Below are 19,615 nucleotides of genomic sequence, written 5' to 3' on the forward strand. Positions count from 1 at the left end.
CTCGTATACGACGCGCAGTATCGGGAGTTTTTGTTGGTTTTAGCAAACACATTATCATAGTGTGGTATTATATACGGTTCCTCATGATACATAATTACAGTGTACCCTGCAGTCCCTACTGCCTGCTGCTCTAGAGTGGGCGAGCAGTGTTGACTCCTTCTTCAACTCCATGTAGTCAAGCTGTCAGTGGAGATGCGCTTGCGCAATTGCTGGGCGAACACATACACGCACACACACAGAGGCGCGTTTCCGTCAGTTTGTGCAGGTCTTATTCAAAATCATCCTGAGAGCTCGAATATAGAGACCAACTTTTATTACAAAAAAATGTAAGTAGATTTAAAGCAGCCAGTTTTACAGGTTGATTTGGTGTGAAACTTCCCAGCGGATTTATATTCGACTGCGTGATAATCAGCAGCACTTTGTCCTGGAACAGCAAGCAGGAGAGCTCATTAAATTCTCTGGACTACATCGGGGGAAATATTTAGAAAATTTAGTGTAAGTCTGAACACCAAGCGCGGTTCTTTTTCAACGAGGACCGACAGCCAGGGCAATCCAGCGCACCAGGTATTAAAAAAAAACAACCCCACACACACAGATTTCCGTGCCCGCCTGCTTGAAATTGACTCCAACTTTTAGGTTATTCTTTACTTTTGCAGAGGTTTTCGCCATGAATCAAACAGCGGGAGCCACAAATGCGTATCGCAGATGCTCCAAGGGAGGAAAGGTAAGAAAGACTTACGTATGAAGAAGTTAAGATTTAAGAGTCTCTTTCCAGCGTCCATTTATGGCGCAGCGCTGGAAGGAGCATACCAGTGATACTGGATGTTTGTTTGTTTGCAAGCTTACAAAAAGCTGTAGACGCAGTTTTCATCATGCTGGGTTATTGCGCGTCTGTGCGCTTTGGAGATGTTGAAAGATGAGCGCGGATAGAATTTCTTGTGGAGAGAAAAAAAATCAGTTTCAGTGAAGGGAAGGGTGTTGGTGAGCAGTTTATGTTAAAGGTTTTGGAAAGAAGAAAAGCGTGGCTGTTTTGTGTACACTGCAAAAATGCTAAAGAAAAAAAAAGAAGCAAATGATGACTATGATGCTCACTTGCAGTTTTTTCCACACTGATGGGATTTCCTCCTCAGATCTCTTCTGCAATAACTTGACAAGCACCTGCTGTCTCATATCCAAGATGATGACATACTGTACCACAGCTGTTTTACCAAGCTTGTGACCCATATAACAAGGCTGCTTCTGCTGCTGTGTGGATGCAGTCAAATAGGAGAAAGACAGGGAAGAGAGGGTCTGTGGATGACAGAGTGTGGGGTGGGATTAAACAAGGAGGAAGCAGAAAAGCTGGAGGATGTGGGAGGAAAGAGATGGAAAGGAGTGAGGAGGAGCAGGAATAGAGGGCTTTCCAGGCTCTGGTGTGTGTGTGTGAGTGTACGCGCCTTGAAGGATGAAACCTTATTCATCACCAGCAGCAGTAACACATGCAGACTTCTAAGTGTTTACAAATATTGCTCATTAGATACAAATATTTGGGTTGATGGATTGATGCATACTGATTAGAGATGTCCCTGTCCACTCACAGAGGTGTTGAGAAAGATCTTGTAAATGAGTTTCGATGGGTGTGGACACATATGATTACACACGAATGCTTTGTGTTTGTTATCACTCTCAGTTTAATTGAGAGAGGCTGGTTTGTTTTCCTTCTCAGCGTGAATGTGCAGGCCCACTCACACTGGGAATCAAGGGACTTCAGAATGAAACACATGAGTCGAACGCATGCCGCGAGCCTGCAAATTCCATACATTTTTAATATAGAAGCAAAGGCCAAATGATGGAAAAATACTGTCACACGTGGAAAAAATGAGACATTGAGGAGCTTAATATATTTTTTTAATGTATGATGAGTGATTGTTAATGGAAGTTCTTTTCAGATGACTCCTAAATTTTGCATTGGGGCTCACCTAATATGATTTTTTTAAATAATAGTTCTGGTTAAAAGTAAAGAATGGCTGGAAAGACTGTAAAAAAAAAAAAATACAGTTTTTGCAGTCTTATGCAGTAACGTGTACATGATGCAGATGGATGGCTTGGATATCTTAGATTACTGTGAATGACTGAATTCAGACAGAAAAAAATTGTTTTCTAAAGAGCAGTTTAAGTAAAGGAAAAAAATAACCATTTATAGCCCTCAGCTATAATCTCTGAACCCACTCCATTCATAACAGACATGGTGGTTAAAATTTCTGCATGTACTTAGGAACATTGTCAGTAACAGTTAGTCTTTGATTCCTAAACCAAAGTTAAAATTTAACCAACAAAGATGAAGAAAAAAAGCATACAAGCATGATTCAGAAATGCAGCTCCCTGCTCTGGTTCAAAGTTTATGTAACTGAGAGAAAAGTAGAAAACCTCCCTTTATTTTGACTAATTAAAGCATCCCGGATGGTATCTGTAACGTTACAGATACCACTGTATGGGGAACTTGCACATATGCAAAAGTACCACTAACACAGAAGATGTATACTAGTTTTAGAGCAGCATCAACACCAAAGCAACACTAGATGAGGAGTTTCTTGGGAAAGGTCTTGCTTATTTTAGCAAGACAATGCCAAACGACATTCAGCCCATATTACATCAGTAAAAGAATCAGGGTTGAAAAGGTAAACTCCTCTATTAAACAAAAATGGGAGAATAGTCTCCTTCTCCAGAAACGCTTACAGAGCAGGTGATGCAACACAAGGTAAACATGGTCCTGTCCTAAACATGCTGCTCGCTTCAAATTTAAAATGAGCTTATTTGTTTAAAAAATCCTTAATTCTTCAGTGTCAGAATTATATAGGTTTCATTTGCAACATAATTTATGATGAGGATGATTTGCAGATAATAGGATTTAGTTTTATTTTGACTTTATTTTGAACTTTTCTGAAAAAAGGATTATATTATATACAACACAGTAGGCAGATGCAGCAAATACATGGATAAAATGATGAACTCAAATGGCTTACTGGTTTAAATATCTAGAGTCAATCATTCAAATCAATTGGCAATGTACAACAGAAGTGAAAAAGAGAGTGAAGTCAGGGTGGAGTGGGTGGAGACGAGTGTTGAGGGTGATTTGAGACAGACAGATAGCAGCAAAAGTGAAAATGAAGGTTTACATGATGGTAGTGAGACCAGTTATGAGGTATGGTTTGGCGACACTTGCACTGACATAAAGACAGGAGGCTGAGTTGTAGGTGGCAGAGTTGAAGTTTGCAACGCTCAGATGGTTTGGACATGTGCAGAGGACAGATAGTGGATATATTGAGCAAAGGATGTCGAATATGAAGCTGCCAACAGGAGGAAAATAGGAAAATCACTGAGGAGATTCATGGATGCAGCGAAGGAGGACATGTAGAGGGTTGATGTGACGGAAGAGGATGCTAAGGACAGTGTGAGATGGAGGGAGATGATTAGCTGTGGCAACCCCTAAAGGGAGAAGCTGGAAGAAGAAGTCGAAATGACCGGGATTCATGTACTTTGTGTCTAGAGCATAAATGCTAACTTCTAAACATGTCTGTTAAGCTGTATAAAAAGACACTGCTATGTCCCGTCTTCCTCCCATCACTGCCAACTGGTCACAGCTCCCTGAGCCTGGTTCTGCTGAAAGTTTCTTCCTGTTAAAAGGGAGTTTTTCCTTCCTACTGTCACCAACTCCTTCCTCATGGGGTCTTTTGATTATTGGGTTTTCTCTGTGTTACTGTAGGGTCTTTATAAAGCACATCGAGGTGACTGTTTTCATGATTTTGGTGCTATATAAATAAAATTGAACTTAATTGAACTATTTTATGTTAACAGTGTTAGATAGCATCCAGATAATTTAAACTGAAGATGTGAACCATAACAGATAGTGTAGATCAGGGGCGGGCAATTCATTTTCCAAAGGGATTACATGAGAAACTGGGGCTGTGTCAGAGGGTCGCACCAATAAAGTGAACTCAGTTCTAGTAAATATCAATTTTATCTTTTTATAAACTTTTTTATTGTGGCTCTTTTATTATGGCAAAATTGGCTAAATTAACTGGTGTAGATGGAAGGTGGCTGTGTTCATCCAACAGGTTGGGATGCTCTGCCACAGTAGACTCTCTGTCTGTCATATGAGTCGTTTATTTATTGTTGACTTGTGTTTAAACATTTTGCCCTCATTTCTGCCGTGGGTTTGTCTGTGTTCTGTTTTGTTTTTTTTCCAGCACTCTGATATTTTTGTGCATAAAATATTTATGATGTCCTTTCACTCACTGCTTGTTCTAATTCTGGGATCTTTCATCTCCTCTTACCCGTCAACTTTGTGAGAGAAAATAGAATCAGACTAAACAGCTCTCCAGACACCAGTGTCCGTTTCATTATCTGTCCCGTGGCCACTTTTAGCCCACCAGCAGGACGTGCTGCGATTTCAAACCATTTTGTTTTTGGGTTTTGTTTTTTTTGTTTTTTCTTGCTTGTTTTGTTTTTTGTTGTTTTTTTGGTTCTGTGCAAATCCTTAACGCTGCAGAAAAGTTCTCTTTGATGAGTCGTCTCTCTCTTTCTGTGGAGTTTCTATTTATAGTCTTGTTGACAGCCATCCCATGAGACTTTTCCCCATAGATTAATGACACAGTGATTAGGTTTGCATGGTTCTGCAGGCGTCCCAATGGTATAAAGCACATGGTCACATGGTCATGCTTATCAGTTCGAGCCAAGATGTGACATGTTTATAAACACCTGAAATGAATGGACAGCAGGTGTGCTGCGACTATTTTAGGATACTTTGGTATTCCATTGAAACCAGTAGGGAAAATAATCCTGTACTGAAGATGTTTCCTACACCGATGTCATTGTTGGATTTCTGCCATTCCCACAGCTAAATGGAGGCGATGGGATATCACAAATGGCTCTATAGTACTTTGATTGTGTTATCTGTAACACCAACAGTACCTCTCATCTTCCTTATCACAGAGCAGCAGCTCGGGGGTGGGCTGAAGCTCGGGGGTGCTGTTAGAAATCTCTAAACCATCATAATGTGCAAGAACATCTGGGGGAATTCGTGGGGGCAGAGAAAGCTGCTTCTTCTAGCTGTCTTTCTTTATTATTACCCATACTGATGTTACGATTGTGCTCTGTTTCCACATGATCCTCCTGCAGGGGTGCAGCAAAAAAGAGGAAGTCCCTTTAATGCGTTTATCCAAAAGCATTCTGGGAAATGTAGGACATTATGTGTAGGGATGGCTCATTCAACCCTCATGCTTCCCTTTTCTCAGTCTGTTTTTGATGTGTGTAGAATTTAATTTGAGAATTTTGGAGTCTTCAAAGTGTGTTGGATATGTTGCAGATCTAATAATATAGTATGGTATTATTAGAATATTGTATTATAATAATATCAATCAAATAACATTTTAGTGGAAATAACTGTTAGTTGCAGCACTGATAATCTAGTTTTCTATTATTTATTATTTCAATTATTCTGTTATTAAGTTTGTAAATTTGTAAATGTCATCTTAAGACATTATTTTGCCCCCTCTAGTGTGGGTCAGGTAATTTTAATCTTGTTTCTAGCTGGACTGTTTAACCTATCTGTGGTTACACTGAGCATACTGTGTTTCATAGCCATATTTAGAGCATGCCACCTTGGTGTATAAGTAGAAATAGAAGTTACAGTTGATGGCTATTTTTGATGTCATCTTGTAGGATTAATATACCACATATTGGTGTAAAAACAAGCATGTTATGTGGGAATTTGCAGCAAATACATGATGAAAATGGTCAAATAGTCACTAGAGGGCAGTGTTGTACTACAATGTATGAACTCTTAGGGGGTCTTGCATTGGCTTGGTGGGAAATACACTGATTAGACACTTTGTTGGGAATAAAGTGTTCACATCATGCAGTTGAATGCAAAGTAATAGAGCAGCTCTGCCATATATGCTACAGTTATGCTCCTAAAACTCAAAAGCTCCCTCCCCGCCATGCATGTTAACTGGATGGACTGATAATTATTACAGCAGAGCTTTTTAATTGGATTGCATGAGGTAGGCAGTGCTTGATAAGTGGAAGATCTTTTCTTGCTGGAAGCTTTTTGATTACATGATTTACCACATAGTCAAAGAGCTCCTCTTTAGTTAACATTTGCTATGATTCCAGCTACACTGTGTGATTTTGTTCAAGATTTGACTCGCATATTTAATAAATCTAGGATTCTTTTTCCTTTTCGCAGCTTGTAAGTTTCCCACTGCTCTGATATCAATTCAGAGCTTAACTTTTTGCCTCTACGTGTCACGCTGCTCCTTTCTTTTCCATCCCCTCGGTCACAGCAGGCTAGCTCGATTATCTTGGCCCTTGACAGCCCCGCAGCCCTGCGCGCACACTAAATCCCAATTAACTCCCTGAGTTTCAACCCATTTGCAACTTTTGCTAATCTCTGCATCAGCAATACCCAGAACCCCCCCCCCCCCCTCCCCCAATTCTTCTGATTACAAATTCATAACAAGGCTGTGAAAGTTTAACGAAACTAAACTGATTGTCTCGTGCAATGAATATGCATTAACTGCTGCTGCCCAAATGGAAACTGATCACTTGACTAAATCTGCTATTAAGAAATATTGGACTTTTGTCTTGGCATATAATTTAAATTCCCCTGAGGCTTATTTGTGCGTCTTATTACTGCATGGATTGTTTGGGGTGTTTTTAAACTAAAAGTCATTTGTTTCTACAAATATTGAACTTGCATCAGAGGAAACACAGCAAACGGATCCTTGCGGTGCTCAGGAGCTAAGCTGAAAGGTATTTGGATTGAGGGGAGACTCCTTAATTACCGCAGCTTTTTTGGCCAACAGCAGGGCAAACAACAGCATGAATGCGCCAAGTATTGATCCCTGCTCTCATTATACATGGGGTCCATTGTAATGCACAGTTATCACTCTGACTCCCTCACTGGAGTCTATGGAAATCATGATTGATTTTCTTCACACTTCCTCCCCCCACCCCCCTGCCTAGTAAACTAGCATCAGAAGGCCTATCTCAATCATGTTTGCACTTTGAATTCCTGTACTCAAGACCCTCTCTCGCTCATTAGCACCAGTAATCTTTTTCTCATTCTGCTGACTCTGGGGGAAAAGGAGCGACGTCCTCGGTCAAACCGAGCTCATTCGCGTTTATAGCACAACCTTTGCAGTCTCTGCTTTTGAAGATGCTCCTTCATGCAATTCTCACACATATAAAAGCTGCTACCTGGTGGCAATTTGATTAAGTCTGTCTTCACAGTGTCTGCAAAAGAAAAAAAAAATGCACCTTGTGCCTCTGTATTTGTATGGAAACTTGTTTACAGTGTACACAAAGAAATGGGATTTGGATCCGCTTCTTAGAGCTCTGCCTCTGTGAAATGAATAATGCAACACACACACACACACACACACACACACACACACACACACACACACATACAGTGAGAGAATAGATTTTCTCACTTTTAAAACCACCAGGTGACATTTTTTGTTCTTTGGGGTTATTTGTATTTTTTTTTCTTAAATGCATTGCAGATTGCTAATTCTGCTGCAGTGGCATTGCTGTTTGTAACAACCCACTGGTGTGTGCACTTAATCATCAGGTGCTGCAGCAGTGCTCCCCTGCCTGAGCTCATGCTACACACAGGAAATCCTTGAGGAAACAGGAGCTTTATTACAGTATGTCAGCCTGGGGGAGGGAAAAAAAAAAGCAAACTCAATGTGATGCTTACATGGAATTCAAAGTCACCGCAGTGTTGGTGTCACTCGGTTGCAGCAAGTGTGTTTTCCAGGGGATGACTGACACCGCAGGGACTGTAATTGCATGAATCCCTGAGACCTCCCTGGCCTTTTGAGTGAGTGGCTGCTTGGCGAAATGCTTGGGTCATGACAACCCATCTGGTGGCGTTTCACAAGCAGTCAACAAGACCCGACAAGACAAATGGCTCCACAGCCCTAAACAGCAGCTGTCGCTTGGAAGACAGACACTTAAGCCATATCTAAAATCACAAACACATCCATTGTGTGGCTCCAGAGGCCTCAGTACCCATCAAAACCGGTTGGAGTTACTGCATCCAGCATGTTTCATCCTGCCAGAGCCTGTCCCAGCGGACTGTACCGTCAGTTTCCCCACTTTTACAGCCATCTAATGCAAATGAGTCTGCAAAAAGAGAAGTACCAAACAATTTCAATGTGCTGACGCCTGCACATCAGGCTTAAGTTTGCCCTCTGCTGGATGAAAGAGTCCATGAGCTTGAGCGGAGAAAGTCCCATATTTCACCTCCCCAAAGTGGAGTTTGTGTATAATGAGGCTTCTGAAATGATGAAATCATTAAATTAATGGTTTCTTAATGGTGAGATTTAAATGGAGTGGTTTGCATTATATAGAGTTTGGTTTCCAATTCCACAAATGCTGATAGCGAAAAATTATTAGAATAGTCTAGAAACTGCAGTATGCTTTGTGAAGAGAGTGTAGCATCATGCTGCTGTTTAATAGAAAGGCAGTGGGACTTTTCATCCCATCATGTAAAACAGTGGGATATCAGTTACTCTAAATAAGCCATCATTTTATTCATATTGATTTTTTATGAAAGGGAATATACCATAGGAGTGAAGACTAAAAAAAGCTTTATGCGTTGCTGGTGTGTTTGATCCTCGAGTTGTAACTTCGGTTCTTGTGCTGAAAATGGAGAAGAAAAAGAGAGGTCACTTTCTGCTACAGTCACTGTTTATTCTTATATATCATAAACCCACACAACAGGACCCAGGGCAAATCTATGCATTTAATGGCCGTGGTCAGAAATCCAGAGAGATGTTCATATAAATAGCAAATAGTTTTTCATGGGTTTGCTCTACCTGTGCTCTCTCTATGCTGCAGATATTTTCTCAGCAGGAATAGAAGAAGCCATTCTACTTTATCAGCATTTATGAAATGCTTTGTGAATGTCTGCATACTTAAAAATTAAAGTGTGCTGGCCATATTTATTTCATATCAGAAAGAAACGCTCAAACATTTGGCTGTACACTTGGCCTGTGCAGCCAAGGATGAGGGGTTCATCCTCTCTGAAACAAGCTCCCTTCCCTTTAAGCCAGCTTTGTTCTGATTGGCTGCTTCGTGCAAACACAAAGTTTAAGGTGGGTGGGGCTTCTAGGGAAAGAAATATAAAACCAAGTGTTTAGAGCAGTCTACTCTAATTGAGCTTAATGTCTAAACTTTGGTCATAATCTTTTTATTATGAGCGTTCATCCAATGTATGGACAGATTTGAAATTAATGCTCAGTGGCATTAATGCAAAGAAGGTTGTCAGTGATGAGTTGTGATCATGTTATCACAGGATATTGAGCAGCAGTTTTAGTTTTTTATCAGTTTGAAGTGTCTGTTAAATACATTCTTGATCACAGTGAAGCGCAGTGCAGGGTTTTCTTTTAAAAAAAAATGCATTAGTAGTTTGTGAAACACTAGTTATCACTGTTTTTAAACTTTGCTCTGTTTTCCACTTTTCCTACCCCTTCATTTGCTGTTGTTCAGGTACTTCTTATCAGTGAATGTGATTAAACAATTAAGTGGTGTATTAGTGGCTGGTGACATGTTTCCTAATGTGAAAACAGACCCCGCTTTCCCCAAAACTGGCTTTGTTCCACCCTTTTTGAGCTGTTATTTCTTCTCATGCCCAGCCTAAGCAGTAGGATATCTTAAAACCAGAAAATGTTTTAGGGATTTGAAGATTTGATTTGTGATCAAAAACTTTAAGAATAAATGAGTTTAGATTGGATAATATTTTCTTGCAGTTTTATGGAGTAATTATTTTCGATACTTTAAGGCAAGAATTTGTTTTAAAGGAGTTTTCCTACAGTCAGTTGATCCTAAAGAAAGACCCAAAATCAACAATTTTAACAAGTATCCCAAGTCTAACTTGCAAGTTCTCTGTGCCATACAGCTCCATTATCATCCAAAAACTGTTATAATCACATCTCTCAGGCTCTTCGGTGCACCCAGTGGTCTGTTTATTGGGAAATTTATGGGAAGAATATGATAAACACTTTCACTGACATGAACTCTGCAATTCCCAACTCGAACGGTAAGCGAGTTGGGAATTGCAGAGTTCATGTCAGTGAAAGTGTTCTTTAAAGTTTACTTGACAACTACATTTTGTGTTACACGTTGAACTTGATCAAATGATGCTACAATCTACACTCAAAAAAATCTGTTGTCGGATGAACACAATTTAATCGTGACACCTTTTTCCACGCAATTTAACCAAGTACAATAAACCATTTTTGATCATGTCAAACCAACACATTTGACATTTGGTGGTTTAATGAAATCAGATTACGTTGGATCAACGTAGTATACTTACATTGATTTGAAGTGATTTAAGTATGTAGAGTGAAATTTGTTTTAATTCATTCTACACAAGTTAAATACTTTAGGAAAACACAAAATCTTGTTGTTTGAACAACTACTTTGTTAATCAAGGCAATTACTGCTAGTCTTGCTTAATGAACCAATATGGGGGTTGATGATTTCACTCATTTCAATCTAATTATTTCAATTAGATTTGTTTTCATTTGTTACACATTTAGAAACCCACTACTTTACAATAATAAAAAGTCACATTCAGATTATGATAACATTAACTTTATTAACTGGATTTACTGGACAATATAAGGCTACATTCACACTGCAGGTCTTAATGCTCAATTCCGATTTGATCAAATCCGATTTTTTTGTCTGCTTGTTCACACTACAAATAAAATGCGACAGCAAACGCGCTCTAGAATGAACCCTCAAAGCGGCCCGCATGCGCAAAAGAAGACGTCACACACAACGCGCTCTGTTTAGACCCAGAGCAAACAATATTGTTTGACTGATGGCCCTTAATATAAAGACTTTGGACTTTACGTTTCCCAATTTTTGCTTTAAGTTATATTTTTATTCACATAGTAATGTAAATAAATAAATAATTATCCTTATTGCTGTTTTAGAGAGGAGCGGTGCTTCAAAGGATAGTTGCAGATTTCTGTCAGAATCTGCGGATTATACAGTATAAATAAAATGTTCACGTTGTCTTCCCAACAGTTTCACTAACATCTACACTGGATGGCCAGGAAGCGTTCGCGATGTCTTCTCGGGCGCTTCTCCGGAGCTGATAATTGGCGTCTGTCTTGTGTCAGTGACGTAAAAGACGGATTTAATGCGATCTCACCATTCAAACAGCAGTCGCTTTCTAAAACATCGGATATGTATCGGATTCAATACCACATACGAAAGTGACCCAGATCGGATTTGAAAATATCAGATTTGCGCCGTTCACACTGTCATACCATGATCGGATATGGGTCGCATAGGGTCAAAAAAAACAAACAAATCGGATTTGATGTGCTTTCGCCTGAAGTGTGAACATAGCCTAAAAGCATTATGCCACTTTAAAAGGTAAAACATTAGAATACTTATTTAAATAGGTAATGACATCTGAACTATGTTGGAACCAAAGCTTCCACAACTAAAAACGAATGCAAAATTTGCTCTATAAACTAATATGTCAACTGTATTTTAAAAAATTAAACTAAAAGATAAAAATACATTTCCCACGTGGCAAGTTAAAACATTTGACAAAATAGAATTACTATTGTGTGAATATGGGAAAAAAAAAAAAGTATAGAAAATTTGGGTGCAATACAACAACAACAAAAATCCATAGGGAAAAAAATACAGGGATTTCAAAAAAAACAAAACAACAACATTTTAGGAAGTAAAACTATCCATATAAGGACAAACAAAAATCATCTGCAGTGCTGTATAAAAGGTGATTTGCCCAACAGAGAGAATCCAAAAACTTAATAAAAAATTATTTCTTTTTAAATGAGAGAAAAAAATATAATATAAACAACTCAAATATTAACATTATATACTGGAAATCACCATTGCACCAATAAACCATTCAAGACCTTCTATCTGTCACGATCTGAGGAGGCAGACCGTGCGGTGGTGTGTGTGGTGGACCCAGGTGCGAACACACGAGAGTAGACTGGAGTAAACTTAACTGAAAGCGAGCCTTTATTGTGGCTGGTGACAAGGAGTGCAGACAAGGCAGAAACGCAGTGACAAACTACACTATGACTAAACTGGGAAAGTATAACTAGGAAAAACTATGAAGACACAGGAAACCGTAACTATGAATACTAAGACTGGCTGTGACAACATGGAGGGTGGGAACACAGACGACGCGACCCAGACTACATGAAACACAGAGACTAAATACACATGAGGGATGATCAGGGGAAGTGGCCACACATGGGAGCACAGCTGACACACATGAACCTAACGACAGGAGAGGTGAAACTCAATACACTGACATTGAATACAGACTTTCAGAGTAAAACAGGAAACATGGATATTAGACATGACATGAACTAAACATAACCACGCAGACATGACGCATGAACCAGGGAGACTTAGTACAGGGGGAGACAACAAGACTAAACAGCAACCTAGAAATTAACTAGGTGAACTAAGCTAAGGCACAAATAAATACAAAAGATACATAAAACTCAAACACTGGGTCACTCGACCCAGGACCATGACACTATCAGTCATTTTCAAGTGCTCTCACCCTTAAGCTTGTTTTTCTGAAACTGAGCTTTTGTCCATTAAGATTTAAAAGTATCTTCTGGAGGACTTCAAAGGTGCATTTAAGTTCTGGTGGGTAGCTCAGGTTCAAACAGTATATGAGTCCAAACAACAGAGCACATGCTTGTGCAATGTTACCCAAATCAGTGAGAGCCTCCACACCCTCAATCAGGACACCAATGTCCTCTGGGTCATCTTCAGGTTCAGCACCCTCCTTCTGGATGACATACACCCCTATCACAATTTGCTCCATGTAGCTTTTTGCCTCACTGTCCGTATCCTACATGAAAAAATATAAGACGACAAAGTTAAATTTGCAAAAGTAAAATAAGACAAGTAAAACTGTTTCTATGCTGTTCATAAAATCTAAGTAGTCAAAGTAATAAACAGGAAATTACACCACGAAAGTAGTTGTTAGTAATTACTCCAATACACAAATTATAAAATAAACATCTCATGTCAGTAGAATCTTAGTATTCCATAGATAGTAAAGGAAAAACATAAAACAAAAGAGGTGGCGTAATTGACCTCTCACCGGCCCCTCCCCTGAAAGAGCCATTGTCCAATTACACATCATAGCAACCGTTACTGTGTCTGACAAACATTGACTTCAAGCAAGATGGTGAAGTGGTGCGCCCACCGATACCCCGAGAGATTGTGTCTGGAGGAGTTGTGTTCTTTCCATTCACAAAGCCAAAAACAACGTGAATGGATTAAACAGTGTGGAAGGCCCCACTCCCAGATAAATGTACCAAACATTATAAAGCATGCCTGCTCGCACATCTGTTGCACTGGTCATGTTTGTCAGACGTAGCAAGAGTAACTTAGGGGGACGGGACTCGACAAAAGGCTAATTCAGCTGCTAAAATAAAAAAATGTATAGAAGTGTTAGTACTAAACAGCTCAAAGTTCATAGACATTTCTATTTACAAATACTGATGACCATTTCCTTCCAATACCAAATTCCAGAAATTCTTTATTGCAACGCTTAATACTGTTTGGTATTCAAGACCTCCTTTCCTCAATACCAGATGTCTTGTTGTTAATCTCAAAATTTTAACGATTTGCATTTGAGGCAACATCACAATTTGTATAAGAATGTTACAGTCAACATGCTGTCACAATGACTCTAGGTATGTGGTATGTCGTGAGGACAATTTGTCTTATCTTCCCATTTGTACTCAAAACTTTGGATTGAACTGTTAAGTTCTTCTAAGGTGAAATACTTTATGGAGATCAAATCAGCCAAGCATTCTGCTAGTTCTACAGGTATAATGCCCTCAAATAAATCGTGTACTATATCCAGGGTAAAGCCTGCAATAACATCAAAATGAGAGAGACTTTTAGTCAAAACACAGTCACATTTAACCCCACAACACAGGCTTGAGGTTTCCAATGCAGATTGTAAGTGAGCCTGATGGAGTTCACGTGTTCTACACTCAAAAACTGAATTTCATTTATCTTAGCAACACAGAATCGACATACGTGTTCCCCAGAAAAAAATTTCAACAAAACCTGCAAGCCCGTGAGCAGCAAGGTTATCAGCTATTACGCAATTTACAGTGCCTTTAACAAACTCATTCAACTGAGCAATAAACACACCATCTTGTTCCAAGATCACAAGATCTTTTAACAGGGGTTCCAACACCTTTTCAAACCCAAATGTCTTTAAATCATCACTTTTACAAAGAACAGCTAGGTAAATGTTAGTGCTGAATGAGAGCCTGGAGGCAAATTATCCAAGACCTAACAAATACCACAAAGCTTGTGTTTTTTGCGTGAGGTTCCAAGAGGATTGCAAACCTCAAAATCATCAATGTAAAGTGTAACGGAGATTCTCAGCACGTCAACAGCTAAAAAGCTATTGGTTCTAAAGTGCTTGCCATCTCGGAAAGACCTGTAAACACTCAGACCATCAGCCAAATCCTCACTTTTTTCTTGTCCTATATGTTGCTCAATCACTCTATCAAGTATGTGATTGTGACTCAATAATTCTTGCAATAACTTTAATAAAGGAATGTACTGACATGACTTTCGTTGATCAACAGATAAAATGTACTCAACAGGCTCTACGACCCTAAAGTTAACCTTATAGTATTGTTTTCATTTAAATGAAGTTAGAAATGCACACATTATTGGCAAGCTCCTCAACAACAGCCTGACCGATATGAAGGTTATGGCTCTTGAATACCTCTTCAACAGTTCGTTTTGTGATTGAAGTACAAGCAGAACTTAACAAAAAACTCAACTCCTCCACCAAGCCATCTACTACTGTGGCTGGTATTTAAAATATGTATTCCAATTTTAACGATATCCCAGCTATTTTCTGTTCAACAAGCTCTGTCAAATTTTCAGTGGAATGATTACTTCCTGACACCAACTCAGTTCCAACAGCAACTAGCACCTACACCTTCAGGCGATATGGCCTAAAATTCATATCGCGATATAATTTGAAGCATGTGCGGTAACGATATATATCGCGATATATTCTTTTCTTCTGTATAACGTATTTTCCACACTATAAGGCACACTTAAAATCCTTTAATTTTCTCAAAACTCGAGAGTGTGCCTTATGTACGAATTCTGGTTGTGCTTACTGACCTCGAATCGATTTTGGCGTGCAGAAATCTGTTAAAAAATGTTTTAGTACGACTTTGGTAAGCCGCACTGCTTGATGGATTGTCAGAGCATTACGGCTGCCATAGTGAGGAGCTTCGCGGAGTAATCTGGGTCCAAAACTCCGTCAACTTCCATTCAAACGAACACTGAGAGTTAAAAACGGTCTAAATTCTTTCATCTTTAATAAAATCATCAGCGTTGCTGCTTTACCAGGTGTAACAATTAAGTTTAACATCCAGGCATCCATGAAAACAGAATTTATTAAATTTAACGGAGTTAGAAGTTAACAGGAAGTTAGCTCGCTAGTTTCCACCTAAACATGACATACCATGTTCTTACTGAGAGATCTTTGAAACTAATTAAAACGTACAGCTCTGCTACCACTTCCAACATAAATGAAGACAGAAAACTAAACAGCAGTGACGTTTGCAGGGTTACTGAAGTTGACTACCTGGTATATAATGTTGTGCTACGTGATTGCTAGCGACACAGCTATGTTAGCATAACATTAGCACAGTGAAGCTGGAGGATGAACGCCGACTTTTTTTCCACTCGATAAAAGTTAACGTGAGGGATTCTGGTGGTCAGGGACAAATGCAATCGCATAGCAGGATGCTATACACGGGCCAAACTTCAGTCAGGAGAACAACTGAGATCATTCATCCACAATAAGAGGTTAGTTATTAATATACTGCAACAACATGGGAATAGAACAGCTGTGAGAGAATTCAACATTAACGAATCAATGTTACGGAAGTGGAGGAAGCGCAGTTTTTGGCTTTCCCCATATTTCAAAAGTGCTTCATCTCTTTGCTATGACTGTCGCCCGGCATAATTTGCAGATGATAATGGTTGTAGCCGCTGCGATGCTTTCGACCAAAACAGGCGCAGCTTGATGACATCATCAACATGCGCTATCGCGATAGAGCGGTATAGTCAAAATCTCTACCGTTGGCCAAATTTCTTATGTAAGAAAGCAGTCTTACATATTTGTTTAATATGTGCGTTGAAGGACATGTCCTGGTCAAAAATGACTCCAAGGTTCCTCACAGCGTTACTGGAGGCCAAGGTAATGCCATCCAGAGTAAGAATCTGGTTAGATACCATATTTCTAAGATTTTATTAGGGTCGAGTACAATAAACTCAGTTTTATCTGAATTAAGGAGCAGAAAGTTAGCGGCCATCCAGGTCTTTATGTCTTTAAGACATTCCTGCAGTTTAACTAATTGGTGTGTGTTATCTGGCTTCATAGATAGATAGAGCTGGGTGTCGTCTGCATAGCAGTGAAAATTTATGCTATGTCTTCTAATGATGCTGCCTAGGGGGAGCATGTATAGTGTAAACAGAATTGGTCCTAGCACTGAACCCTGTGGAACTCCATAATTAACCTTAGTGGGTGAAGAGGACTCTCCATTTACGTGTACAAATTGGAGTCTATTAGATAGATATGATACAAACCACTGCAGCACAGTACCTGTAATACCTATAGCATGTTCTAATTGCTCTAATAGAATATTATGGTCAACAGTATCGAACGCTGCACTAAGGTCTAGCAGGACAAGCACAGAGATGAGTCCACTGTCAGAGGCCATAAGAAGATCATTTGTAACCTTCACTAAAGCTGTTTCTGTGCTGTGATGAGCTCTGAAACCTGATGGAAAATCTTCAAATAAGCCATTCCTCTGCAGATGATCAGTTAGCTGTTTGACAACTACTCTTTCAAGGATTTGTGATATGAAAGGAAGGTTGGAGATTGGCCTATAATTAGCTAAGACTGCTGGGTCTAGAGATGACTTTTTGAGTAAAGGTTTAACTACAGCCACCGTGAAGGCCTGTGGTACATAGCCAATTATTAGAGATAGGTTGATCATATTTAAGATTGAAGAATTAATTAATGGCAGGACTTCTTTGAGCAGTTTTGTAGGATTGGGGTCTAAAAGACACGTTGATGGTTTGGAGGAAGTAATTATTGAAGTTAACTCAGAAAGATCAATTGGAGAAAAAGAGTCTAACTTAACATCAATGGTACTAAGAGTAGCTGTAGATAATGTTACATCTGTGGGATGATTATTGGTAATTTTTTCTCTAATGATAAAAATTTTATTTGTGAAGAAGTTCATGAAGTCATTACTAGTTAACGTTAAAGGGATGGTTGGCTCAACAGAGCTCTGACTTTATGTCAGCCTGGCTACAGTGCTGAAGAGAAACCTGGGGTTGTTCTTATTTTCTTCAATCAGTGACGAATAGTAAGATATTCTGGCTTTGCGGAGGGCTTTCTTATAAAGCAGCAAACTATTTCTCCAGGCTAAATGATGATACTTTAAATTTGTGACACGCCATTTCCTCTCCAGCTCACGAGTCATCTGCTTTAGGGTACGTTTTTGAGAATTATACCACGGAGTCAGGTACTTCTGATTTGAGACCTTAGTTTTCACAGGAGCTACAGTATCCAGAGTCGTACGTAGTGAGGAGGTAAAATTATTAACAAGATAATCGACCTCTGTTGGAGTAGCGTTCAGGTAGCTGCTCTGCTCTATGTTGGTACAGGGCATTGAAGATGATAACAGTGGGTGGATTATATTCTTAAACTTAGTTACAGCGCTTTAAGAAAGACATCTACTGTGATGAAGTCTACTCTCCACTGCTGTGTAATCAATTATTGTAAATGTAAATGTTATCAGGAAATGATCAGACAGGAGAGGGTTTTCAGGAAACACTGTTAAATGTTCAGTTTCTATGCCATATGTTAAAACAAGATCTAGAGTGTGATTAAAGTGGTGGGTGGGTTCTTTTACATTTTGAGAGAAGCCAATTGAGTCTAATAACAGATTAAATGCCATGTTGAGGCTGTCATTTTTTGTCATTTTTAGCATGGATGTTAAAATCCCCCACAATAATTATTTTATCTGAGCTGAGAACTAAATCAGATAAAAAGTCTGAGAAATCAGAGAGAAACTCTGTGTAAGGCCCAGGTGGACAATAGATGGTAACAAGTAAGACTGGTTTCTGAGTTTTACAGCTGGGGTGGACAAGGCTAAGCATCAGGCTTTCAAATGAATTAAAAGTCTGTCTTGGTCTTTCGTTAATTAATAGGCTGGTGTGAAAAATTGCTGCCACACCGCCCCCTCGGCCTGTGCTTCGAGATTTCTGGTAGTTAGAATTAGGGCTGGGCGATATGGCCTAAAATTCATATCGCAATATAATTTGAAGCATGTGCGGTAACGATATATATCATGATATATTCTTTTCTTCTGTATAACGTATTTTCCACACTAAAAATCCTTTAATTTTCTCAAAAATTGAGATTGTGCCTTATGTATGAATTCTGGTTGTGCTTACTGACCTCAAACCGATTTCTGCGTGTAGAAATCTGTTAAAAAAATGTTTTAGTACAACTTTGGTAAGCCGCACTGCTTGCTTGATGGATTGTCAGAGCATTACGGCTGCCGTAGTGAAAAGATTTGCGGAGTAATCTGGGTCCAAAACTCCGTCAACTTCCATTCAAACGAACACTGAGAGTTAAAAACGGTCTAAATTTTTTCATCTTTAATTAAATCATCAGCGTTGCTGCTTTATGGGGTGTAACAATTAAGTTTTACATCCAGCATCCATGAAAACAGAATTTATTAAATTTAACGGAGTTAGAAGTTAACCGGAAGTTAGCTCGCTAGTTTCCACCTAAACATTTCATACCATGTTCTGACTCAGAAATTTTTGAAACTTATTAAAACGTACAGCTCTGCTACCACTTCCAACATAAATGAAGACAGAAAACTAAACAGCAGTGGCATTTGCAGGGTTACTGAAGTTGGACTACCTGGTATATAATGTTGTGCTAGGTGATTGCTAGCGACACAGCTATGTTAGCATAACATTAGCACAGTGAAGCTGGAGGATGAACGCCAACTTTTTTTCCACTCGATAAAAGTTAACGTGAGGGATTCTGGTGGTTAGGGACAAATGCAATCGCATAGCAGGATGCTGTAAACGGACCAAACTTCAGTCAGGAGAACAACTGAGATTATTCATCCACAATACGAGGTTAGTTGTTAATATACTGCAACAACATGGGACTAGAACAGCTGCGAGAGAATTCAACATTAACGAATCAATGTTACGGAAGTGGAGCAAGCGCAGTTTTTGGCTTTCCCCATATTTCAAAAGTGCTTCATCTCTTTGCTATGACTGTCGCCCGCCATAATTTACAGACGATAATGGTTGTAGCCGCTGTGATGCTTTCGACCAAAACAGGCGCAGCTTGATGACATCATCAACATGCGCTACCGCGATAGAGTTATATAGTCAAAATCTCTATCGTTGGCCAAATTTATATTGTTTCTATCGTATACCGTTT

General features: G+C 39.3%; 1 protein-coding gene across 1 annotated transcript in view; it reads left to right on the forward strand.

Moving 5' to 3' along the window:
• The first annotated feature begins 217 nt into the window (after positions 1-217).
• The window catches only part of LOC146380578 (A-type potassium channel modulatory protein DPP6-like), a 253,820-nt gene continuing 234,422 nt past the window's right edge, over positions 218-19,615 (forward strand). Inside the window, exons 1-2 of the mRNA XM_084939770.1 lie at positions 218-564; positions 657-724. Coding sequence (XP_084795896.1) covers positions 668-724 — 57 coding nt within the window. The 5' untranslated portion in view covers positions 218-564; positions 657-667. The remainder of the gene's footprint in view (positions 565-656; positions 725-19,615) is intronic.

The sequence above is a fragment of the Perissodus microlepis genome, chromosome 9 (assembly GCF_051167445.1).
Source record: "Perissodus microlepis isolate ML-2025 ecotype Zambia chromosome 9, ASM5116744v1, whole genome shotgun sequence".
NCBI lineage: Eukaryota > Metazoa > Chordata > Actinopteri > Cichliformes > Cichlidae > Perissodus > Perissodus microlepis.